General features: G+C 39.0%; 2 protein-coding genes across 2 annotated transcripts; both read left to right on the top strand.

Moving 5' to 3' along the window:
• On the top strand, positions 1–13839 carry alpk3b (alpha-kinase 3b). The gene is made up of 13 exons (XM_051944858.1): positions 1–170; positions 2396–2517; positions 2763–2880; positions 3173–3476; positions 9301–9793; positions 10721–10868; positions 10990–11117; positions 11223–11258; positions 11343–11617; positions 11835–11923; positions 12030–12247; positions 12756–12804; positions 12932–13839. The coding sequence occupies exons 1-13, from the start codon at positions 1–3 to the stop codon at positions 13245–13247; spliced, it is 2466 nt and encodes an 821-aa protein (XP_051800818.1). The 3' UTR covers positions 13248–13839.
• A 5885-nt stretch (positions 13840–19724) lies between these two features.
• Positions 19725–24572, top strand: sec11a (SEC11 homolog A, signal peptidase complex subunit). Its single transcript, XM_022208811.2, has 6 exons — positions 19725–19917; positions 20409–20518; positions 21660–21809; positions 22063–22182; positions 23960–24017; positions 24133–24572. Exons 1-6 carry the CDS (start codon positions 19867–19869, stop codon positions 24181–24183), a joined length of 540 nt encoding a protein of 179 aa, XP_022064503.1. The 5' UTR covers positions 19725–19866; the 3' UTR covers positions 24184–24572.
• The last annotated feature ends 991 nt before the right edge of the window (positions 24573–25563 follow it).

The following is a 25563-nucleotide window of genomic DNA, read 5'->3' as shown; positions in this document are numbered from 1 at the left end:
ATGGGTTCACGGAGGATGACAACTCGCTCCTCTTCCTCTTTTGGGAATGGAAGGTCCAGCAATGGCAATGATGTCAGTGGGAGCAGCCGGCCTGGTGGCTACAGCTACCTCTCCAACGTGAGGCCAGAAAACAGGTACAGATTACAGACTAACTCTGAGAGCTGTCCTACGTGTTGCAACCACTTCTATAGAGACCATGCTGACCCACTATAATACATCAATAACTGAAGATATTCCCATTCTCCAATAAACTTATGTTACAAGTTATTTCTTTGTTTGTTGCCATGGTCACTGCAGTTTAAATAAACTACTGATTAAGAACAGAATCTCAGTTATGCACCATGGGCCCCATTTCACATCAAGTATACACAACAGCTACTCCATGGAAAGATTAGTTTATGGCACAAGTGGTGTTGTCCTTTAGATCTACCTCTTCATTCATACTGTATGTCACAAAATAGGAGCTGAAGGATGTTTGGGATGATTGTAGTTTTTCTTTTCTTTAAGCCACAGGGCGACCTGAGCTCTATTACCAACAAGTTGCCCACGCATTGCTGCTTTAGACAATTTCAAAAGAAGTATGTAATCTTGTCAGCATTTATTTCCTGTTAACAGGATACCGTTCATATGTTTCAGTCTCAAAATGTCTAGTATAACATCCAAGTGGAAAATGAGGGTTCAGTGGATTATTTTCTAGCAAGATGTAAAAATTTTAGTTTTTAGCTTGACTGGAAGTAATTTTAAGCAAACACTGGTAAACAAACAAACCAAAAAATCTGCAAATCAGCTCACAATTAGTTACTTTGTAGCAATTAAAGATAAATTACTAATGTTTTTCTAGCTTTTTCTCTAGACCATTTTAGAATTTAATGAAGAAAACCGCAAGTGCCATGTGCATATACTATAAGCGACACATAATATGTACATAATTGAAAAGTCTCGCTGTCTTTAGCAGAGTGTCTTGTTTTGTTTGCTAAATCACGAGTAATACTCACTGAAGCGCAGCAGGACCCTTTAACTGTGCACTGACCCAACACTGAAATGGATGTCAACACCAGACATGGATCAACTGCATGTAATACGTGTAAAAACGATGATAATGCTGTTATAATAGGCACGTAAGCCTTCTTCATTATTATTAAACGGCATGTGTGTGAGGATTCTCACACATTTCCACATGCTATAATGGTTCGGGACTCTTGAACCACTACATTTTAAATTCTTGTAATTAATGTCGTGTGGACGGATGAAGCCGCTTGAAGGAACAGCAGCTAGTCACGCCAAACTGTTGCAGTGAAAGTTAGCAAGAAACATTTAATTGTTTTTATTTGGTCTCTAAGAGAGGAATGTGTTTTCTTCTTTATGTTGCCTCCAGCTATACTTAAAACTTTAGTTCATGTCCTTTTTACAGAACTATGGGTGATGTCACAGCCATTCCAAATGTTTTTTCCATAGTTGCTACAGTTGAATGCTTTAATTGGACATTGTCACTGAGCTGCATTAACTTCCGTCTTGATGTAAAGGATGTCATCCAAAATTTAACGTGGGCTAGATCTCAAGACAAATAACTCGTTTTGTGTTTCTATTTCAGTTTTATGTCCACCCCATTTGATAGTAATGAGTTTGAAAAATTGTAAATTGACATAATCATTCATTTGAATTACAACCGTGTGGTTATGAGCCTCCTCCAACAAGTGAAGTTGCATCTATATCTGTTCAGACTTACTTCTGTATGTACTAAATTGCAGCAAAAATAGTGTCACAAATTCAGATAAATTCTGACAAAATGTGAAATATGGTCACAGTCTCCTCAATTGCTCCTGAGCTGAGGTGCTGAATAATAGTCAGAAAAGTATTTAGCAGGGTATTATGATGTCACAGTGAAGTTGACCTTTTGGATATAAAATGCCATCCCTTCATTAATTTATTCTGTTGGACATTTCTGTGAAATGTTGCCATAATTAGCATATGAATTCTTAGTTTATCCTTGAGTCTAAGTAAACGTTTGTGTCACATTTTAAGAAACCTCCCTGAGGCGTTCCTGATATACCGGAATGGGAGGGACATGATGTCACCGAGACCATGACTGTTGACCACCAAAATGTAATCACTTCATTATTGAGTCCAAGCGAATGTTTGCGCCAAATTTTAAGAAATTCCTTCAAGGCATTCAAGAGATTTCCTGTCCACAAAAATGAATGGATAAACTTACAACCTGAAAACATAATGCCTTTGACCAATGCGGCTACTAATGTGGAGGCACAACATCAAAATATTTACTCCAGCCAACTCTCATGCTCTTAAGTCTGTAAACTGCCAAATAATCCTATTTGAAAGGAATGATCTAAACTAGTATGGAAACATCATAACTGACCAATTCTCTTTCTTTGCACAGGAGCACGCTCTGCAGTGTGATGGCACAATTAACTGAAGAAACGCAGCCCTTCTTTGAAACTACCCTCAAGTCAAAAGCTGTGTCAGAAAATTGCAATGTGAAGTTCTCCTGTGTGGTTACAGGTAAACACTGCATCACAAGTTATATCCTGTAGAAACACTTTACAGTATCTTTGTGACCAAACTGTAACACATTGCAAGTGCAAACAACGATGTGCTGTACTGTCTAAGCAATGTATGTGTCACGCTTTTAGAGAAACTGAACAACAAGATACTCTGCATTGACATTACTGAAGCAATAAACCTTTCTATATGCTTATTTTTTATTAAAATATTACCCTGTTCTATTTTATTTTTCATTTTTTCAGGATACCCTGCCCCTCAAGTTACATGGTATAAGGATGACATGCAGTTGGACAGATTCTGTGGACTGCCTAAATATGAAATATTCCGCAATGGACAAAATCATTCCCTGCACATTTACAAGTATGTATATTTTTGAAACACTGTTATTAGATATAGTTGAACTTGTTCTACCAAAATGCTACCACAATCAACACTGTAAAAGACTGTATAAACTTATTTCTATAAAGAAATTGCATTTGGTACTACGTGCTATATTAATACATCTTCAAAATTCAGAGTGCCTTGACATATATTCCCAAAATATGTAAGCCTACTAAATCACAGCTTAGCCAACCAAATAGTTATTTTTCTAATGTCTGATTATGCTTTTGACAATAATCAATTGCTTGACATACCTGTATTCAATTTATAGTTGCACTGTGGAGGATGCAGCTATTTACCAGGCCTCAGCCATCAACACTAAAGGCATTGTGTCTTGCTCTGGGGTTCTGGAGGTGGGTGAAATGAACGAGTTCAAAATCCACCAGCGGTACTTTGGCAAGCTCAAACTGAAGGCCGAGAACAGACGCAAGGAAGCAGAAGGTAAAGAAAACCAGGAGCCGCTACGAACCATCAGTCCAGACCGCACCCAGAGGAAACGCCGCTCGACAATGGAGGCTTTTCTCAGCACACCGAGCTCCACGGAGGACGAGAGCAACGAGGAAAACCATCACACTGTTGCTTTAGAGACTAAATCCAGGTTACAGGAGGCCAGTGTGGATGAAGTTGAAGAAAAGCCAGTCTCAGTCACTAATGGAGCAGTGTCTGCTTTGACTAATGGACAGGCCATCAGTGACAGTGGCAGTAAGGGAGGAACATACATTTATGATTCTGCCCAGAAGATTTTCACCGCACACCAACCAAAAACTCCTTTTATAAAGAAGAAGATTAAAATTTCCAACAGTGCAAAAGTTGCAAAAGCAGATAATCTGGGAGAAAAGGTGTCTGGGGAGAGAAGGACAAAAGATGAGACTTCACCCACTGTAGCTTCAGCCTGCACAGAGGCAGCAGAGTCTCAGGCCGGTTCGGAAGAGGTTATGGAAGTAGAGAGCACTATTAAGTCATCCATTATGGAATCAGAGGCTAGAAATGTTCGAAAAGAACATCAGAAATCAGCAACAGAGGAATCAATGCTTGCTGACAGGCCTTCAAAAGATGTCAGCATACGCACTGAGGTTACCGTGTCTTCACAGAATAAAACCCTTACTGCTCTTACATCTGCAAACTCTACTGCGTCAGGAAATGAAGACAAAAGAGTTGCAAAACATGAGAAAGATGCTGGATGTAAAGATAAAGTGGGACATTTGAAGATTCAAAACCAAAATCTTTACAGTTCCTCAACACAGCCACAGTTAAGTGTTGCATCAACGCGACGAAGCATGTTAAAGGAGGACATCTATACAAGAGAAAGTGTTATGGCTATGGACGTTGATGTCAAGTCTAAAGCTTCCTCTGATGGATCTTTACTGCACAAACACAGTGAGTCAGTGGATTCGCTGAGAGGCAGTCGGACTCCTTTGCCTCAAAGTCCATGTGAACCAGCTGGAGATCAGCTGTCTGACAAGGAAACAAGCCCCAGCCAGAAAAATTTGTCTCAGCCAGCCCTGCCAAGTGAGGTGAGCGAACCTTTTCGTATGAGCTCATGAGTGCTTTGTGCTGCCAACACACTCCCATCAGTAACACAAGCATCATGGGGATATTTATAGCTTTTACAAGCATTCCCCACTGGGTGACAAGAATTAAATGACGCACATGTTGACAGTCGCAACAGGTATATTGATATAGCGCATTTAAATTTGGATTTTCAAAGTTCTGAAAGTAGGCTTTTGCTGCATTTCTTAAGATAGAGATTTGGAATAAGCAGACAACCTTTAAGTAAAAGTATGGCTTCGAGACTATACAGAATAAATAATAAGGTATAATGTGGGATTTGGTAAGGGAGAGGTCTTGGTAGGCTGATTATGTGAAGTTCGGTTAAAGACAGGTTAGCTTTTCTAGATTCCTTCCTGGCTCATAGAGGAACATCAAACTGGTTGTTTAACTGTCTGGCCACTCAGAGAGTAAAGAAAAGCACATTTCCCAAAAGGTTTAACTATTCCTTAAAATTTACACTGAATAAATTGGGGTTGTGATGAAGACCTGATTAATAAAAAAAAAATCAAGAAATTCTTAAGTTGTTTTGAAGTAGGAGGGGGCAAAGGTCTCGTAAAGACATTTGACAACACCCTTGATTAGCTTACATACATTCTGCTACTATAAGTTTGTCTGTCAGTCTTTCTACATTGCTTATGCAATCATTCTATCATCAGCTGCATGGCTAAACACTGACGGCACTGAGCGCTGAGACAAAACACTGCATGGCTGGAGCACCACTTAAAATTATTTGCATTCCTTTCTGGTCAGCCTTACATGTAAAATAGTAACCTTCCTTTGGAATAGGCTGCCTCATGTCAGACAGAGAAAAGCAGGAATAGAAGCAAAATGCCATTTGTCATGCTGTGATTGTGAAATATATGTTTTTAAAAACTAGAAATTTAAAGCCAGCTTTTGAGTAGCTTCTTGAGGCACAAAAGAGACCAAAACATGTCTCCTGGGCTATATTATGGCTTATCTTGTCCATGATGCAATAGCATGTGACACAAGGAGAGTCTTGTGCTAATTTAAGGGTTTCTGCACAACCACAGACTTTATGGGGATTTGACACTCATCAGGCTTGCTTGTGCTTATCTTTTACTATATGATAAACTTAATAGCACATAATTGTGGATATCAGTAATGTGGCAACGAGGTGCTATTGAGTGATACTATTCAAACAATGCTTGCTAATGGGTGTGTTAGTTGAAGTCTCAGCCATTTTAGTTTACACACGTGGACAAAATTGTTGGTACCCCTCAGTTAAAGAAGGAAAAACCCACAATTCTCACTGAAATCACTTGAAACTCACAAAAGTAACAATAAATAAAAATGTATTGAAAATTAAATAATCAAAAACAGCCATTACTTTTGAATTGTTGATTAACATAATTATTTAAAAAAACAAACTAATGAAACAGGCCTGGACAAAAATGATGGTACCTCTATAAAAGATTGAAAACTATTTGACCAGAGTGACATGATTAACTCAGGTGTGTCATTTAATTGACATCACAGGTGTTTCCAAACTCATAATCGGTCAGTCTGCCTATTTAAAGGGAGACAAGTAGTCACCCTGCTGTTTGGTGAAAAGGTGTGTACCACACTGAACATGGACAACAGAAAGCGAAGGAGAGAATTGTCCCAGGACATCCGAAAAAAAATTATAGACAAACATCTTAAAGGTAAAGGCTATAAGACCATCTCTAAACAGCTTGAAGTTCCTGTGACAACAGTGGCTCATATTATTCAGAAGTTCAAGACCCACGGGACAGTAGCCAACCTCCCTGGACGTGGCCGCAAGAGGAAAATTGATGACAAATTGAAGAGACGGATCGTTCGAATTGTATCCAAAGAGCCCAGAGCAACCTCCAAAGAAATTAAAGGTGAACTCCAAGGCCAAGGTACATCAGTGTCAGATCGCACCATTCGTCGTTGTTTGAGCCAAAGTGGACTTTATGGGAGACGACCAAGGAGGACACCACTGCTGAAAAAAACTCATAAAAAAGCCAGACTGGAATTTGCAAAAATGCATGTTGACAAGCCACAAAGCTTCTGGGAGAATGTCCTTTGGACAGATGAGACCAAACTGGAGCTTTTTGGTAAGGCACATCAACTCTATGTTCATAGACTCAAAAACCAAGCATACGAAGAAAAGAACACTGTCCCTACGGTGAAACATGGAGGAGGCTCAGTAATGTTTTGGGGCTGCTTTGCTGCATCTGGCACAGGGTGTCTTGAAAGTGTGCAAGGTACGATGAAATCTGAAGACTATCAAGGCATTCTGGAGAGAAATGTGCTGCTTAGTGTCAGAAAGCTTGGTCTCAGTCGCAGGTCATGGGTCTTCCAACAGGACAACGATCCAAAACACACAGCCAAAAACACCCAAGAATGGCTGAGAGAAAAGCGTTGGACTATTCTAAAGTGGTCTTCTATGAGCCCAGATCTGAATCCCATTGAACATATGTGGAAGGAGCTGAAACATGCCATTTGGAGAAGACACCCATCAAACCTGAGACAACTGGAGCTGTTTGCTCATGAGGAGTGGGCCAAAATACCTGTTGACAGCTGCAGAACGCTCATTGACAAATACAGAAATCGTTTAATTGCAGTGATTGCCTCAAAAGGTTGTGCAACAAAATATTAAGTTATGGGTACCATCATTTTTGTCCAGCCCTATTTCACAGTTTTTTTAAATAATTATGTTAATCAACAATTCAAAAGTGATGGCTGATTTTGATGATTTAATTTTCAATAAATTTTTATTTATTGTTACTTTTGTGAGTTTCAAGTGATTTCAGTGAGAATTGTGGGTTTTTCCTTCTTTAACTGAGGGGTACCAACAATTTTGTCCACGTGTGTATTTGCATCATTTGGATTTGAAATGAATTAACTGATACATGGGAAAAAGTAAAGTAGATTTTCTTCTGATATATTAATAGACATGAAAATACTAACATGGCAGGTATTCAAGCTTTTGAACCTTTTCGATTTTTTCCATGAGAATTCGTGTAACATCAGCGATACAGCAGGTTCACATACTAACTATACCTTTTCTCTGGTTCATATATTTCTTTTTGCTTCAAGGTCTTTTCATTCCTTTATCTGTTTGTTGCTGGTCACGCTGTTGCTGTTTTTAAAATTGCATGTGTCTATCCATGTTCAGCATAGCCAGGGATAAGGGAATAAGTATTTACAGCATGGAAACCTCTGCTTGTATTATGTCCCAAGGTTACACAGGCCCACACAAAGATGAACAGGAATGATGCACCTGTCAGCCTTGAGCTACCACCCGACCGGTGTACGATCGGCTCGCCACCGCCACAAAAGACTCCAATAAAAAGCCAGACCACGACAGATGACATCCAGACCTCTTCTGTGCATAGTGGTCGTCAAGCAGCCAATGACAAAATGTCATCGGACACATATGATCATTCCAGGGAATCAAACGAAAGTCATACAGCCCTTTTTACACAACTACAGAAGTCACCATTCGAAAGCCCCAGTGGTGGTGGTGAGGACACCCAACGGTGTAACGTTTCATCCACCATCCTGCAAAGCCAAGTTGATATAGCTATAAAAACTGTTGAAGGGACAGAAACACAAGATGATGAGAAGGTAGAGGGTAATGAGGTAGGTAAGTTATTGGTACAGGCTGAAAATGTGGCCCCAAATGAGAAGGCAGCTGACATGGAGACTGAAACCGTTGCTCTACGTATGACCGAGCAAACAAAAACAGAAAAGACCAAAGATGTCGAGAAGAAAGACACTGGTGTAATCATTGCGGATGGTTCTTATAAAGAAAGTGATAAGAAGGAACCGATGTCAAAAGTAAAGGAGAAAACCTGTTCAGAATCACAGAGTCTGAAGTCAGATAAAATTGAGACTGCTCTTCTACACCTAACAAAAACTCCAGAAAAGACAGATTCATTGGAACATATGTTAGGCTTCCAAGAAATTCCAAAACCTATAACAAAAGTCATATCTATTGCTGAACTTTTAAGGTCACAAATAAAGGCTCTTGAATCCACACTAGCAAATTCAGGGTTAGTTATACCAACCCATGCTAATTTAATACAGGATCCTACTACAATAGGTACAGAAACATGTCAGAAATTAAGAGATGGTGACAGAAAATGTAAACTGGAAGCAAAGAAGTCAGTGTCTGACAGGGAAACTGAGACGAGCATTGACAGTCCTCCTACAAACATAAAGGCAACACTTATGGAGGTTTATCATCAACTAAACAAAGCTGGTCAGGTACAAATTCAGTGCCAAGATGGAACTTCAACACCTGTTCAGGCTATGCAAGAACCTCTTGTGATCCCTCCTATCTCTGTCATAGACATTGCCACGACTACAGACATGACAGGTCTTCATGGAAGTGGCAAAAAATATAATGAAGGTCAAATGGACATTGGTCAGGAAACAGACCCAGTTCCTCCAAAAGACCACTCTGTTGCTGTTTCCCCTTCTGGAAGTAAAAATGTAAAACACAGTTTTCCTCCTTTGACTTCTAAGGACGAACTGACAAACAGACTTCAAACTGTTTCAGATCTATCTGGAACAGTCACTCAGGAATCTATGTCTCCTCTTACAGTGACACATATGAAGGCTGGTTTTCAAGATCTAAATGTTACAGCTTCGGAACAAACCAAAGATGAACCAATACAAGATAAAGACAATGGTTTCATGCAAAAGTCATCTCCTGAAATTAATTTCAACAGCAAAACAGAAAGGGGGATTACAGAAATTAATTTGACAACACTTTCAGGTCAGTGCAAAATGGAAGAACCCAATTCAAAAACTCCTTTGCAGAGTGTACCGAAGTTTCCTCCTAACAGTTTATTTAGCACTGGCCCACAACAGAGTGATCTTCAACTTATTAAGCAGGACAGCTCTATGGTTGAGGAATGTTTAAAATCTGACTCCTTAACCACCCCAGCCACTGAGCCTAGTCCATTGTTAAAGAAAAGAAACTCTGTTTCTCCCATCCCTTCTGCTACGCCACAAGAGCTAGCCTTGGGGGCGCGCCGTAAAATCCCAACATCCAAAGCCAAACCTGAGGAGGGCACAGAGGCCACATCAGCAGTAGATAACCACACTCTGAAAAATGAGGTACCTACACAGAGCAGCAAGCTTTCCACAAGTCCTGTGACCCTCTCTGTGTCTCCAAGCCTGTCTCGACGGTCAGCTCTACTTCAGCCTGCTGGTGAACAAACCTCACGTGTAGAAAGGCGTTCTCCTCTCTTGAACAGAAGAAAGATGGCATCAGACACTCAAACACCATGTCAGCTGCCCACTGAGGAAATCTTCCCAGAGGAGAAACCTGCAGAGAAGGACAAGCATAACCCATTCAAAGGTATAAAAAAATAAAAATACAAAACTCTCTTTACATATTGCTTTAAGACCACTGCTAGAAATAATAGCTACACAAATTAAGTGTTTTCCTACTTTGGCACACCCCCTGGTGGTTGTATCCAAAAAAAGAAAAAACTGTATGGCAGACAGAAAAATCTGGATCTGTTAATAAAGAGAGACACAGAGGAGTTTTAGGTTTTTGATATTTGTAAAGTCAGTGGTATATACTTTACAATAGCATATCCGAAAGCAAAATAGCACTCTGGAAGGCTAAAATGTTGAATGATACAGTTGGTAACAGTGTACCGGTGGTTGTTAAAGTGTGCAGATATTTCATAGAATTAACTGTAGAGCCTGCACCAGGTGGGTCACAAACCCATTGTGGTCAAATTCTCAATAACTCATTCAATCTACTGTACAATTCAAACAAAACTGAGTTTGGCATATCTTCACAAGCATGTCCTGTGCTGTGTCCCAGTCAAACAGTAAACCGTTGAAAAACACATCTAAATACATTTAAAATGCCTGCAGCCATACTAAAATCACTGTGGTGTTAATTACACTGTCATCCCAATCTAGCGTTGCAGTATGTGTAGCATTAATTCTGATTTAAATTTAGTTTGGCTCTCAAGCTGACATTTTTCTGCTCTTTTTAAAACTCCTTTTCTATCAGTAAATAAAAAAGCAAAGTAAGTACTAATTAATAAACTAAGAAGTGTACCAAGTCATGTGTTGTCATCATTCGAGTATTGTAATATCTAATATAATTAGTTTTAAACTGACATTGACATGCAGCTGTATTTGCTATATACTGGTTACATCATATAGTAAAGCAACCACTGCTGTGTAGTTTATATATAGCAAACATATAAAACCAGATCCGTCAAGGTTACTTTCTGTTGTCTCTAATGGTTGTGTTTCTCTCCAGCTCCTCAAGTTATCCGTAAGATCAGGGGTGAGACTTTTGCAGATGCCTTAGGTCACTTGAAACTGTGGTGCCAGTTCTTCAATGTTCTTAGTGACTCTACTGTCACATGGTACAAAAATGAGGAGGAGATTATCGAAGTTAAACGAAGGTAAGTTCTCAAAGTACAAGTATGCATATAGCATGAGGTTTTTAGAGATGCACGAAGTTCTTTAAAAATGATGCTTGTTTTTTAAACTTAATACATTATTTGTTATTTGTGTGTCCTCCAGTTCAGGGGATGAAACTCAGGTCAATCTTGCCATTGTTCAGGCTTCAAACAAAGACTCTGGTGTTTACAAATGTTCAATTACAAATGAATTTGGAACAGACTACACGGACATCCTACTCAGTGCAGAGAGTACGTACTATGTTAAAGAAAATATGGCATTAAAGAAACATCGTAATAGTCATTGTCCTCATGTTACTTGGCTTATCATGATTATTTTCGTCTTCTGTTTTGCAGTTATGGCTGGAATGTCTCTACGTGAAGACCTTGGCGGTGAGATTAGGTTTTACATGTTTAGATCACTGCTGTTGTTACTGTGCTTTTCTAACCGCTCTTCTTATGTTCTTGTGTACGTAGTTGGAGAGGAAATTGAAATGACACCACTGATATTCAACAAGGGTGTCGCTGATTCTGGTGTCTGGGGCAACAAATTCTTTGGCCGTATAATGATGAAGGAGTCTCAGATTGGAGATGGTTGTTCTCATAAGGTCTGGAGGGCAAAAGTCATTTATGGTCTGGAGCCTGTGTTTGAGTCCGGTAATACATGTATCATCAAAGTATGCAACCCCATCGCCTATGGAGGCAAAGAGGAAAGCTGTCTAGTAGACAGGAACCTGGATGTCATGAAGCAGGTAAGTAAGAAATGTTTCATTTTGGGAGTTATCTATGCCCTCTTGTATTTAAATATGTAGCTCCATAAACTAGCAATTTCAGCATTTAAGTGAATTGGGTGTTGATGCTGCCTCCCTCACAGGATTACTGCAGCACTAATCAAATTAAGACTGCATGAACATTATGGTGGAGGTTGAGCTGATCTTTGCTGGCTTTTCTTCAATGTTATGCATACAGGAGTGTAAAATTCAGAACTTGGCTCGGGAATACTGCAAAATCTTCTCTGCAGAGGCGAGAGTTTTAGAGAACTTTGGGCCTTCTCTTGAGTGAGTACGGTCAGTTTACTGCCATCATTTTGAACATTATTTACAAAACATGGATTATTAGGCATCTCTGAAAGTCATTTACATTATGACCATCTTTGTTTTACAGGGTTATTCCAGTCTACTTGATGTACCGGCCAGCAAACACTGTCCCCTATGCCACAGTGGAGACTGATCTGACAGGAGTGTTTCAGAAATACTCTGTCCTGGATCATACAGGCAGAATAGAAATGAGAACTGGCTCTGAGGTGGAGCAGAAGTGTTGTGCCCTGCAGCACTGGATCTTTCAGTGGACTAATGGCAATCTGCTACTCACTCGGCTAGAAGGTAGGTGATGCTTGAGTTCAACAGAACAATTTTAAGTTAACGTTTGCCCTATTGTCAATCCTATAATTAAGAAAATGATGGTGGTTGTAGGAGAAGCCACCTTCGCTTTTCACATATTACTCATCCCACAAATCAAACTGACATTTACCAAGTATGCTTTTAAGTTATTTGCATATTAAATAAGTGTTGAGCATATAAAGTTCAAAATTGGTTGACAGATTAAAACACTTACCATATTTAGCAAAGGTATAATTTTGAGCTCAAATGAGTCCATGGCAACATTTCTATTTAAAGGGAGGCATGAGTAGTTAAAAACCTATCAGGCCCATTATACTCTATTTTTTATGTGATGATATAATTTTGTGTTCTGAAAACATGTATGATTTGGCACATTTTTTATGTAGTTTTAGAGTTAATGTGGTAGTAATTTACAGTGCGTGGCTTTCATATTTGAATATATTACCTGAACAACAGAAAGATAAACTAATTGCATGGTGTTGTTTTGCAGGTGTTGACACTAAGATCACCAATGTTGGAATTTCAGTCAAATCCACAGGGTCAGTATATCTGCATTGTGTTGTTTCTGTAAATTACACTGCGAAAATCTCATTTTACAGGTGATTTGCATTTACACTGATCACCACTGTGACATTTAGTTTGGCTCTTTGTTGTGCGCTTCTGCAGGCATCAAGGTTTATCTGTCGAAGGGAATCCCAAAGTTTTTGAGCAGTTTGTCTCGCAGCACAAGTGCAACTACTTCTGTGGTTTGCTCGGCCTGAGGTCGCTAAAACTCATGGATTCCTTAATGACGCCAGTGAAGCCAAAAGGCTCCAGGAGCCCTTTGCTTCAGCGCAAGATGGCTGCTGGCTCCTCCAGCCCTCAGACTGGCAGGAAAGCTGGCAGTAGCCCTAGGATGCCCAGGAAGGCTGAGCAAGATGGCAGGAAGACCCCCACGAAACCAAAAACTGTGGATACTCCCAAAATGGGTAAGATGGTGTAAATGGAATATTGCTTACTTGGACTTGAGAAGTCACGCATATTTACAGAAATCTCAGGAGGAGACGGAGGAAAGACAGAAGACTACTGGTTTCTAAGTACACAGAGGAACGAGCTTTATTATTAATACTACTTAATAATGTAATTTTAACAGCCAGCATTCCTTGCCATGATGCCATGATGACTTCATATGCTGAGGTCTCGTGTTCTATTGTATCCTGCATTCATGTTCAATTCCTAGTACTGAGGCTGTTGTGTAGCAAGTAGTGTTTTTCCTGGTCACTCTGATACAGTAGGTGGCAGACAGTGGATCATCAAGTCAGTGTATCTGTACTAAATGAATGTAATACATTTTGGACTGAAGTGTTATCAGCTGTTTGCATCATTTTTAACACTACTCTTTTGTAGTTTTCCATGTCGATTCAACAAAAAAACACAACCTGGATATAGTGTAAGTCCTATGGTCACACAGCACATGTTTAAGTTTGGGAGTAATTCACCAGTTTTATCTTTCAGGAATGAATAAAGGCAAATGTAGCTTCACATGACAATGTTGTACAGTGGCCGTTGGTGCTGTGGTTTTGTATTTTAACTTGACCTGTTTACTTGCTGTTCTACTTTGAAATCGCACCTTTGAATGCAACTGGCTGTACAATAAAAGATTAGAAAATATCTCAAATGGGTGGAGATGCTGTCAAAGTGCATGGCATGTGCTTTAAATAGAAATTTGCACATTATGGAGTGGGCTGAGTAATAAAAGCCATCCCACTCAATCTCTTTGACATCAGCATATACTCATTATCATATATATCATCTGGAGAGATAAGTAGGGCAGTATTTATCACAGTGGCTCCTCTTATCTGAGTGAAAACTGTCACATTTCTGTTTTTATTAAAAGTGGTTGTTATTTACAACATATATCACTCACCTGCTTTCCAAATTTGACCAGATTTTTAAGGCAATTTAAAAACTTTCAACCAATTCATCTTTTTTTCTCTCCAAGTATAAGACATGAAGCTGATTTACTTTATTGGAGTATGATCTATCTGTCTAGTTACATTTGAGTGCAGCATAAATTTGTAACACATCTTGGAAAAGACAATCAGTAATGAAACAGAAATCACAGATATATCTAAAAGGAGTCTATGCTGAGATAGCAGCACTAATGTAATGGCAAGGGGTGATTTTTATTTAGTGCTATTAACTAGTGTAAAAGAAGAGACTGTTCGATTTCGCCATAGCGTGAGGGGGCCTCACCACCTCACCACCACTGAGGGGCAAATCAGTTTCCTTCACAGATATGAGAGACTGAAGTGTTGCGCACAACCAGTGTGTGTTTACAGGGTGAAAGGCTAACTACATCACCATAATCATATGTGATTCCCAGTCACTAATGACTCATCGCTTATGTAAGCAGTGGCTGCACACACAAGTGTGAACAGTGCTGGAAAGCTAAATCAACATGAAAAAAAGTTCCCCTATATTAGCATCATTCGGGATGTTGTCCAGGAGCATGAGAAGAGCAACTCAGGACAGAGACAACAGACTTTGGTGTGAAGTGAACGCATCTACTGTAAACTTTTATTTAACAGTGAATAGAACAACGCCAACTGACATCCGGCCCTGAGTCTTATTAGTTAATCTATTTCTAGCGGTCGTTCACGTGACACTAAATCAGGTCTTCTCCATTCAATGCTTCATTCATTAGACACGATTCAAATGCAACTGAGGTGTGGTAACAACATGCAGAAGATTGGACAGACCATGAAGCACAACACTCCTGCCACCTACTGTTAGTTCAATCACTGTGCCATTGATGACAAGTAAAACGCATCTTCACTTGTACTTGTAATGTACTTGTAATTCACTTGTAATGATGCCTCTTTTTAAATTTTCGCATTGAAGTGAATGTGAATGTTTATCTGAACCTGGTTGTAATGACAGAAAAAATGCAGAATGCTGGAAATATCTGAAATGAATCCTGTTTTACAAATTAATTAAAACAACCTCAAATCTTGCAGTGTTCACTTAGCAAGATCTCCTACTTCATTGCGTTTTTCTGTTTGAGAAATCACTTTTTTTAACAGGAGCAACATCAGAAGATGAGGCATATCTTCTTCCATCAGTTTTTACAAGACATGAAAGAAAAAATTAGGAGTGAAGTGGGGGAAATTACCGACAAAAGATGCAATGGCACAGCTCTTCATGCTGCACTGAGTAGCTCTGACGAAATGCAATGAGGAGCACTGGATCACTCAGAATGATCCCAGCATTAATACTCGTGATAAGACGCAGCAAATGAGAGAATTGTTAGTCCCCAACTGTAGAAATTTTGCGTGTACGCTTAAGCTAAAGTAATTCCCATTTCATTTAATAAGACATAATGTTGAGTTAATGTGAAGATTTTGCACTCAGCTGCTAGTTATACAGCATATTAAACGGATTTGCAGCATTCAGTCTCACATTCTGACTCAGGATGTGGCAGCATGTAAAAATATTCCCTGGCATTTGCATTTATTTTGATAGTTTTGGCAGATACAAGAATGGAGAAAATGGGACTATCTAAGCTGTATAAGGGTAAGTCAAGATGCATGTTATTATATTTAAGAATAATGACAATGTACAGTCCATAAGATATGATTAAATCAAATTTTAAAAAAGAGGAGAAACAGAACACAAAGGATAGAAGGTGTTTTATCGAAACATCAGTATCTCACAATGCCGGCTGTCATTCTGACCTCACATTGTTGTGGCTGACTGACCTCAATTACCATTGGCGAGCCAGGGTGGTTTTGACCATTTAGGCAGATTATATGAAAAGGATCACACATCCCTAAATGCCACAGACTTGTTGGCATTTGAAAAAAAGTTTTATCTCCAGTCCTCCAAAAGTCGCAGACTGCCACTGGTCTCTGTGTCATCGCTAAGTTGACAGTCAGCACTGACTAAATCCACCATATCACAGCAAGCTTTAGCTGACCATAAAATAATGACATTCAGACACACATCTCGCATTATGTTCTCTTTCAGGAGAACTTAAAGACTAAAGTGGGATAAAATCAATGTTGTGTACATACTGCATATGGCAGAGGATAGAAAATGAGTCATCAGCTGTAAGTAATATACTGCTAAATCAGGGAAAAAAAATCAAAAAGACATGTTTTGCATAAAGCTCACGAAAGCCACCTCTTGTAAGAACCTGGTTTCACTACCTGTACAAGATACTGAGACTATCACCTGGAATCACACTTAGTACAGGAATTCATATTCAAGAGGTACAGACTCCAAACAGCTTCAGTGGATGACCTAATTAGGGGTTTTCACAATATCACTCAGTGGCCTTGCTGGGATAAGTCTTCAGTATCCTCAGGAGACCATATTGTATCACCTCACAACTACTGCCCTTTAATTACAGAGGAAGGCTGCAGTAACACTGATAAAGGACACACAGACACCACAACATCCTCCACATCACAAATGCACCTCTAAACTGTTAAGAGACTACTACAGAACAATGCAAAAATTCAGCAACACTACATTTACTCTCTGCTTTGTTGAATTGGCCACACTGAAATAATTCAGAGAACCAGATTTGAGGTTATGCTACTCTTCAAAGAGAATACATACAAAACAACTGGTTGAGGTCAGAAGCTGCCGAAGAGACATTAATGAATAACTAAACTCTGCAGTGTGTGTGAACTTCACAGCTGCCATTCCTTCATACGCTCAGATGTTAATGCATGAAGTATAAATTACACAAAAGTTTGCTGCAAAAGCAAAACTTCTCCTTTGATAACACAGAACTGTAAATGATTTAAGTAATTTCAGACCCTGACCAGTTGGCTTGGCAGACTGGATCGACTGTATTCAGGGGACAGAAATGAACTAATACAAAATATTCTTTTAAAATTGGTACTACTGATGACCAATATTGCGTTTAATGCCTACAGTTATTAACATAGAAATATATGCCATGTACTGAAAAAATATCATCGCAAGATAAATAAAATCATGCTCTAATTTTAAATGTCTGGTGATAGATTAAACATCATGTTTTGCATGTCAACACTAAAGTATGCGAATGTCCCTGTTGACTGTAAACTGTGCCACGGGAAAAGCAAAAAGTGTTTGTGCATCAGGGGATAAACAAAACCCAACTGACGGGTAGGTCGTGAAATCAAAATGAAATTTTTAACAGTCAGGAAAAAACACAATTAAATGAGTCACAGAAATGCCAACATAAAAGCTGACTTTTTAATGGCGGCTCAAATACGTGTGACATATGTGCTAATAATCCTCCCAGCAGGCTGAGTCAACAAGCAGAGAGGGTTGGCAGGTTACAGGTGTGTGGTCACTAACTACATTATCAGCTACTCCGTCAGAAGCATTTTCTCTAGGAAATTAGATGTAGTCTATGACAAAGGAAAGCAGGCAATAATTACCCGTCTCGTCAGCTGAGATTTGTTTTCGTTAGATTAATTTTGATCAAGAAATGTGTTCATTAAGGGTTGTAGGGGAAATTAAACTCACTTTTCCACTGTTTTATTTGTAGAATAAAGTTTACCCACCTTTAAAGGCAGTCATTAATATGGCATGAATGATTAATTTTGTGATATTTTTACTAGTGGTTGTTTGGTTTATGGCACACACTGGATAACAACAACTACACGACAGATTATAATCTTTACGTAATCTGGCTAACATTTGGAAACAAGGAAACTGCTGTGTTTGTATAGTATAAGTCTTTAAAGCTGCACTCACTAATATGCTCAGTGACTACATGTAATTGGGAAGGCATCAGTCAGTTCATTGTTCTGGTTTTACACTACAACTACCGTTTTGGATCAGACTCCCTGCGCTCATCAACCTCAATCCTTTCTGCAGCAGGCATCTGTTGCAACAAAAGAGACCTGATAAACTCAGTGAAAGCGACCTGCTTCTGAAACCAAATGCCAGAAACTGGTAATGAAAGCAAATCAGGTGACTTCAAATTAATGCTAAAAGGTAAAAATAAAAAATGTCATTAAATGCCACACAGAGTATACTGTAGAAATTGTTCTTTCAAAATGAAAACAAAATTGTCTTGTTTTCACTGTGTTCACTAAATCAACAGGGCATTGACTATCACAGTAAGTAGCTATATTTATGTTTTCAGACATAGAAGTGGTTGAACACTAAACACACCTGGGCGATCTTTTAAAGTCTGATCCTGCTGCAGATGTTGACCAGGGTTTCACTCTAGAGATTTGCTGGTACAGCAGGCTGAGAACATCTGACAGAAACATAATAGACAAACTCATCAGAGAGGTCGGCAACTTTGAGCTGTAACTCGATTTTCTGATGAAGCATCATGGACAGATCCTTCCTCCCAGGCGCCTTCATCCTGTAAATTCTTCTCTAACTGCTCAACAGAGAACATTTCAACCACTGCTGCTTTACATCTCAGACTAGCTAACTCTTTTACTGCTTTTAATCTCCCACTTGCAGCATGACTCACACTTTAGCATTAAATTTATTTCCATTCAAACTCTACTTTTCTAAGCATTGTAAGTTTTGTGGTATGTAACATTAAATTTTTTTTTTTGTCATTAATATTTCGATTTGAACCAACCAACTACCTTTGAAGTTGCTCCCCCTCCAACAGATTTTCACAATCCCCTTCACCACCATGGTCTCTTCTTTGTCCCCATAATCCCTTTTCAGACATGAGATCCATACATTGCTGCTTCAACAGTCCATGAAAGGAAAGGTATTCTGTCATTTATACATAGGTCAGTTTATCTTTTATGTTCCTCACTGCTTTATTTAGATATACCCACTACAGTGACAGAGCAAACCATGGTATGTCACGCAAGCTTGGACAGTACATCAAATGAAGTATAACCGATAATAATACAATCACAAACAAATGACTAAATCTAATGGGGGGGGTTCTGTATTTTTGGTGTTAAAACATTACGTATCAACCAAGTACTGTATGTTTTTTACACTTTTCTGGATTGTTTAAAAAAAGGCATGCAATACATTTTTAAAAAACAAATTTTAGGGGTGCTGGGATTCAATTTAGGAGTGCTTGAGCACCCCCAAAAATGGGCTAGAAACGCCTATGCCTCAGCCCATCCCTCGCTAATAAATTTCACACAGTCCCGAATATAAATCAGTTCTCTCTACTGATACCTGTAGATAACTGTAGTTTTATTTGTCATCATGTAAAATGACATGATCCCCTACACTTCAAAGAAGACAGTAAAAAACATAGTTAGGAAATAAACAAAAACACTGTAAAGTCTTAGTGCAAACAATCAGTGCACGTGTCATTTAAATTATCTCGCTCATGAATAACACCGTCTGCAGCGTACCTGAGCCTGTCCAGTACAGGACTGCCTGTACCCGGTGTATTTCTGTGAGGTGCTGCTGGAAACCCCCTCCCGTCCGCTCTGCTCCGCCTCGTATCCTGAACTGACACCTCAACACAGCGCTCACTGGTGGGCGGGACTTCCGGTTGAGCGCACCCGGAAGATTCGGATGCAAGTTTCAGTGCTCGACCGTGCATCCATATGCTCGTTACTTTAGACGTTTTCATGTGATTTAGGTGCTTTTTCTACACTGTAGTATTTGCCACAATGTTGTCTTTAGACTTTCTTGACGATGTTCGTCGCATGAATAAGCGGCAGGTGGGTACCGGAGCTGTAGTTCATTCTCATGTCAGACCGCCTCTTTGTATGTGAACAGGGCTCGGAGCTAACGATAACTAGCCGCAGACCGCTTTTTAACGTCAAAGCCAGACTGTCACTTGTTAGCAACCTCTAAAGTGAACTGTTTTATGCATACGTGTCTTTTAAATAATCGGCTATAAACTGTAGCATAAAGTACACATGTAAATCTAGAGTAAACATTAATCCTGACTTCAGTGCAGCTAGCTATTTCCTTCATTTTACCACACTATTGACATGGCACCGCCAGCAGAAGTGTCACCGCCAGATGTACTTACAAATGAACCAGCTGTGAATTTCTTGTTGTCTCAAGCAAACAGAAAAAATAATAATGTTACTGAGTTAGTCTTGGGTTAATTTGTATGGACAAACATCTAAGTGCAAGTTATGTAGCCACACTTAGAGATCATTATTATTATTATGCAAGCAAAATGTCCCCGTTTTGTTTGCAGCTCTATTACCAGGTGCTGAACTTTGGTATGATAGTTTCCTCTGCGCTGATGATCTGGAAGGGACTGATGGTGGTCACCGGCAGTGAGAGCCCAATTGTTGTTGTCCTCAGGTGAGTTTGCCCCTATCTGTTGAGATTTTGATTCTTTAATTTGAGCATCTTTAGCCTCTGCTGGTGAGAGTTAGCGTTGTGAGAACTTTAGTGACTTCCCCTGGGTAGAGAAGTTGAGCATAGAAATAGACACAGTTTTGCAAAGAATAAAGGGATGTATTCACCAGGGACATTGGATTGTTTGTTTGCAGTCTAATGTTAATACACTGAACAAATCACTGTCTGCTTCATGCCGAAGATTTGTACCTTAGAAGGACTATAGTATTTGGGGTTCATATTTTCCCTTGGACAACTAAAACTATCATCTGCAGACACAAAGAAGTTAAAATTTTGTGCTGATTGCACAGTTGGTGTTTCACTACACATATCCTGGTTAAGTTGCATCGTGGAGATCTCATTTCCCTTTTGTTTTCACATCCTCAGTCCCATCATCCAATTAGCAGTCTTTTTACTTGTGATAGCATCTCTCTTCTGATACGGTTAAAAAAAAATAGTCATGAGCGATGAACCTCATGTGCTCAGTTTGAATTAAATTAACCTGCAATCTCAACATGCTGCCTGCTCTGTACATACAATCTTTTTTCTATTCTGGATAACATGACTCTGAATGTATTAAACACAGTTTTTATGCTAGATTCAGCGTTAGTTGTGCTTGAAAAATAATGTTTAAATGATATTATGATGTAGCTCTCTGTACATTTGGTTAATTTTGACAAATGAATGTTGAAAGAAGTGTTTTGGTTTGACTGAAATATGTTTTTAGTTTTTTCATATTACCTGTGGTTTTAACTCAATAAATCCCAGTTCACTAGTAGGTAGGGATGTCCTGATTTATTTGTTCTATTGTAAACCAGGCAGTGTTGAGCTGGTGTATTGTAGTAGTTGTTACGTCCTTGTGGTCTTGTAAACATTAGTTTGAAAGTTGACAGCATGTCCTGATTTCCAACTTGCAACAGTTCCAAATGCTGCAAACAGTTAGCTGTCTTCTGACTCTTAACGACATCCCTCTCTTTCACTAAATGTGGATATTATCTGCAAAGAAAAATTTAAGATTTGCAACACGTATTTTCCAGAAAGAGTGGAAATGTCATGTTAAAAAGGTACTTGCTAAAGTTGCTAATGTGCATGTACTTTGTTTCAGCGGGAGTATGGAGCCAGCTTTCCACAGAGGAGACCTCTTGTTTTTGACCAACCGGGTAGAGGACCCCATCAGAGTTGGAGAGATCGTTGTCTTCAGGATAGAAGGCAGAGAGATCCCCATAGTACACAGAGTACTAAAAATCCATGAAAAGTATGAATGCGTATTTTATTAATTTCATTGTCCACAGTGAACTTTCAATGTCACTGAGTTTCATTCCTGCCTATGAAAACTGAAAATGGTATTCATGGTATTGGATTCTGTTGAAAAGCTATCTACAATAGATTTTCAGAGGCCTCTGTGACATTTCACACTCCTCATGAATCCTCACCCAGACTAAGAGAGTTGAAGAAGGGGAATCTGTGTAGAATGTGATCTAAAAATGATACTAATACTTTGTTTGCAGGGAAAATGGAGACATTAAGTTCTTGACCAAAGGGGACAACAATGCAGTGGATGACAGAGGACTGTACAAGCAGGGCCAACACTGGCTGGAGAAAAAAGATGTGGTGGGACGAGCTAGGGGGTGAGTATTCTGGTTGGGGAAAATCCATAATAGTGCAGATATCTTAATGTCTTAAAAGCGTATTATAATGAATAACTTGTTCTGCTCAAGATGTTTCAAAACCAAAATGACAGAACTGCAGCCTGTGAAAGTTTGAATTCATTTCAAAATGTCTTCATAACATACTATATTATGTCTTTCCAGCACATTTCTGTCAGCGGTTGACATAATAAAAGCAACACCTGAACAGTCTCATAGAACCAAGTATAATAGCCCCGTTTGTCTTTGAGACGAACGGACAAAGTCATATGCAAAGTGCTGCAATTTCACATCTTTGATATGTAGTACTTGGGGATCACAGTTGGTCTGTTATCTTTGCTAGTTAATTAATACAGTATTAGCAAGGTAGGACTTAAGTGATCTCATCCTCCCTGTCATTGCTTGTCCTTGTGCATGAGAGAGAAATGAAGGACAAGGCGCTCAATGCTTCTGGTTTATGGTAGAACAGTTATTTTTCACAGAAATGTGCCTTCTAATTCATAGTAAGTGTGACCTCTGTTTTTCTGAGAATTTAAAATATTTTGACAGATTTAGCTTCATTTTTAAATCTGGGTTTATATTTGATATATGGAGGGTTACCAGGCATCCCACTGAACCTAACTATGCGGTAGAATTTGATTCATAGTGAAGTGTTAGAGTTCACCTTTGCTTGTGTTTGTAATCAGGTCATGTGGTACTTTATATTCCCGTCAGTCACCGTATTTACATTGTGTATTTTAGTTTGTGATACAGAGCAAAGGTGAACTACACATAATGACAAAAAGTATCAGAGGTATGTTGCAGTAACCTCTAAAGTTATTTTTCAGTGTGTTGATACTGAATAAGAGATTATCATACACCATATTTATTTATTTTGGCAGTGTAATCGCTTTGCTAGCTGTTCTGTATTGTCCCTAATGCTATCTTTATTCTCGACAAAGTGCGCTGGCTTTAGAAAAATGTAGAGGAAAAATACTGATCATCTGAAAAATGCCCATTATCGGTTTGATAGTCGCTTTTGTTTTTTGTAAAAACCCTCAGTGCTGTCTGGCCAGTCCAGCTTGTTGTTGAGTTGCATCCCTTAGAACATACAGCTGTCCACTTCTTCGCTACTACGATGATGGGGGTCAAGAACCTCTTGCTATGTCAGAAGCCACTTTGATTTTCTTAAATAATGAGCTGAATTGGCTGTTTTCACACCATCTTATGAAGCTTTCAACTAGGTCTCTGTACTCCTCTTTTTTATCATCCATGATAAAGCTGACAGTGGAGTCATCTGAGAACTCCTGTAAGTGTTCCCAAGAAGAAGCAGAAGTCAGAGATGTAAAAGGTGGTCAACAACATTGGCATTACAGTTCCTGGAGGTGCACCATTGTTGCTCGTCATAACATTTAACAATCAGCTTGTCAGCCTAACGTACTGCAACCTGTTGGTGAGGTAGTCTGTCCATCTGATACTTCCCAACTAGTCAGATGGTGTTGAAAACACTGGAGAAGTCTGTGATTCCCCACAGTGTTTAATGGATTCTCCAGGTTATGTAATCCCTGTGAAGCAGTAGGATAATGACACCCTGCACACCATGCCTGGTATGCAAACTGCAGGGGGTGCAGGCAGTCATGTACCAGGGGCCTGAGGTGCTCAGGTTGATTCATTCACTGAAGCTATAGACCTTTTTGTGTGCTGTTAAGTTGCAGGCTCACATGTATTATACATCACTAGCATTTCTTGACAGTCAGCTTTTTTTTTTCATTTTCTTCAGATTTGTGCCATACATTGGAATTGTCACCATCCTCATGAATGATTACCCCAAGTTCAAAGTAAGTTGGTCGCTTCTATTATTTAGTCTGACTTGACAAGAGTCCTGTAGTTTTTATTCTTCAAAAAAATGCATGACAGCGTCTAGTTTCTTCATTCTGTGTTTTCATCCTACAGTATGCTGTTCTCTTCATGCTGGGTCTCTTCGTGTTGGTCCATCGGGAGTGAGGAACTCAGGCTTCAGCGCTCAAAAAGGATCAACTACGTCCAGGAAACCTCAGTCATGCCTTTCAAAACAGAATTAAGTTAGACTTTGTCAAACCCAACTGGCTTTTTTGTACCATTTGTTTGAACATTTTGTAGAAATGTGGATAGGGTGTTTACATTTGAAAAATCCAAGCTTTAGAAATATTTTTGTGAGGGAACTAGGCTGGATTTGGTTTGAAGTCTATCTTTATTTGTGATCTTCAGAATGTGAAACAGCATTCTTCAAGATAAATTCAGTCTCGTTCCTTTCTTGTTGAATCATTGTCTTTAAGAAAGATGTGAAGTATTTTATGACAACTGGTTACGAATGATATTAAATATGAAATCTGGTTACCATCCACTATGGATTATTTTAACTTGTTGCCTCATTTTGTTTTGGCCCCTATTCTTACAGTCCCCGTTTTATTAATGCACAGATTTTAATTAATTCTCATAAAAGAGAAGCTATGTTTTCAGTTCAGTATTTGTTTAAGTTAGAGATGAGCAATAACTTTTTTATTTGCCAATCTTTTTTGAAAGACCTTTGCAGGAAAAATTATTTCTGTATTTCCATTGCATTAAATTAACTTTTCCAAGCAGTTAGTAACCCTATATGATGTTGTATTGTTTCACACAAAGTTAGTAAAAAGAATGCTTAAAATTAGTTAAATGTGATGAAGATTTTGTTTTTAATTTACCATTCAGATATTTTGTAGAACCAGCCCCAAACAGTTAAATTCAGGTGAGCTGTTCCAGGCATAATTTAATGCCCACACATTTTGGTGTAAATTAAATAGTGTAATGACTTGCTTGGTGAATTTATATATAAAGGCCACTATAGTAGCAACATTTTTTATTTATTATTAAAGTGGGATGGGCCTGTTATGAATGCTGAGTTGCTTTGAGCTTTAACCTTGGTTACGATCTCTTTCGGACATGAGCTCTTTAGTGTTCTTGCAATCAAGAGATACTGTCATGGCCATCCACCTGCAATCATACAGTAGTATGGATCAACATATAATCTTAATGCAGATCCACTTGAAATTCTATTGAGGCACTTGAACCTTGACTGAAATTGATTGCATTTGTCTGCAGTCTGTTAGATCTGACAGATGTTGACCTTGATCCCAGTTAGGTGGAGCTTTTTACCTCTTGGATTTTCAGCCGTAGCTCACAAAAACATAATTATACCTCAGTGGTCAAACAATATCCTGTAATCAAGATTGGACGTAAAATGTCACATCGATTAGAAAATTGAACTGTCAGATTTAAAGAAGCCTCATTTGAACCCAGACTGGTGTTGAGATGAACTTTGGTAAATGATGCAGTGTCCTTTTGAGGACTCTGCTCATAGTTTTGCTT

The sequence above is a fragment of the Acanthochromis polyacanthus genome, chromosome 2 (assembly GCF_021347895.1).
Source record: "Acanthochromis polyacanthus isolate Apoly-LR-REF ecotype Palm Island chromosome 2, KAUST_Apoly_ChrSc, whole genome shotgun sequence".
NCBI classification, from domain to species: Eukaryota; Metazoa; Chordata; class Actinopteri; family Pomacentridae; genus Acanthochromis; species Acanthochromis polyacanthus.
The sequence above is the reverse complement of the archived record's forward strand: the minus strand, read 5'-3'. Positions and strand labels throughout refer to the sequence as shown.

Bases quoted from the DNA above. Each gene is read 5' to 3' on its own strand.
- alpk3b (XM_051944858.1), top strand. From the start codon at position 1: ATGGGTTCACGGAGGATGACAACTCGCTCCTCTTCCTCTTTTGGGAAT. The intron at 2,518-2,762 runs GTAAACACTGCA...TCATTTTTTCAG, and splicing joins GTTCTCCTGTGTGGTTACAG to GATACCCTGCCCCTCAAGTT. The intron at 9,794-10,720 runs GTATAAAAAAAT...GTTTCTCTCCAG, and splicing joins CAAGCATAACCCATTCAAAG to CTCCTCAAGTTATCCGTAAG.
- sec11a (XM_022208811.2), top strand. From the start codon at position 19,867: ATGTTGTCTTTAGACTTTCTTGACGATGTTCGTCGCATGAATAAGCGG. The intron at 21,810-22,062 runs GTATGAATGCGT...CTTTGTTTGCAG, and splicing joins GTACTAAAAATCCATGAAAA to GGAAAATGGAGACATTAAGT. The intron at 24,018-24,132 runs GTAAGTTGGTCG...TTCATCCTACAG, and splicing joins ATGATTACCCCAAGTTCAAA to TATGCTGTTCTCTTCATGCT.